This window comes from Sinocyclocheilus rhinocerous, unplaced genomic scaffold (genome assembly GCF_001515625.1).
Source record: "Sinocyclocheilus rhinocerous isolate Xijiao unplaced genomic scaffold, SAMN03320098_v1.1 C35994732, whole genome shotgun sequence".
NCBI lineage: Eukaryota > Metazoa > Chordata > Actinopteri > Cypriniformes > Cyprinidae > Sinocyclocheilus > Sinocyclocheilus rhinocerous.
This window is the reverse complement of record NW_015770011.1, coordinates 1-750: the sequence shown is the minus strand read 5'-3', so window position 1 is coordinate 750 and position 750 is coordinate 1. Positions and strand designations below refer to the sequence as shown.

At 38.0% G+C, this 750-nt stretch overlaps 1 protein-coding gene across 1 annotated transcript; it reads right to left on the bottom strand.

Moving 5' to 3' along the window:
- On the bottom strand, nucleotides 1-746 carry LOC107735346 (calmodulin-like; the record flags this gene model as incomplete). Its single annotated transcript, XM_016547056.1, has 4 exons — nucleotides 1-41; nucleotides 268-403; nucleotides 511-617; nucleotides 701-746. Coding segments are annotated over 4 exons (318 nt in total), but the record flags the coding sequence as incomplete, so codon positions are not given.
- Nucleotides 747-750: the final 4 nt, after the last annotated feature.

Below are 750 nucleotides of genomic sequence, written 5' to 3'. Positions count from 1 at the left end.
GGTTTCCAGTTTTTACTTTGCTGTCATCATCTGGACAAACTCTGTAGAGAAAAAAAAAAATTTAATGAGATCAACGTGCAAATCTTCACAAACTGATTTCACAATTATTCTGCAGGGAACAAACTACAACTAAAGCCTTTCTTGGTGTCTTTAAGAAATGTCTGGTTTGTTCTTAATCTTCTTAAACACAAGCTTGGCGTTTATTCAGACAAAACATCCATTTACGTATAAAAAAAATGCATTAATGACATTAATATATGGAAATACCTTCATAGTTGACCTGACCATCACCATCAATATCTGCCTCCCGGATCATCTCATCCACTTCCTCGTCTGTAAGCTTCTCCCCCAGATTTGTCATGACATGACGCAACTCTGCTGCACTGATATAGCCGTTTCCATCCTGTAAAGCATTAGTCATTGAGACAGATGAACATTCTTTCCACATTTTTTTTTTCCTAAAGAAATATCTTCAATAAGAAGCATTTATAAGCAAGTACACTTCTATACCTTATCAAAAACTCTGAATGCTTCTCTGATCTCCTCCTCACTATCCGTGTCCTTCATCTTCCTGGCCATCATTGTAAGGAACTCTGGGAAATCAATCGTTCCATTGCCTGAAGGGCAGAAAAAGCCAACAGATTTAGAAAAAGAGAAGAGCTATTGTAACACGGCATTATTTGTGGAAGGGCTTCCTCACCATCAGCATCAACTTCATTGATCATATCCTGAAGCTCTGCCTCTGTAGGA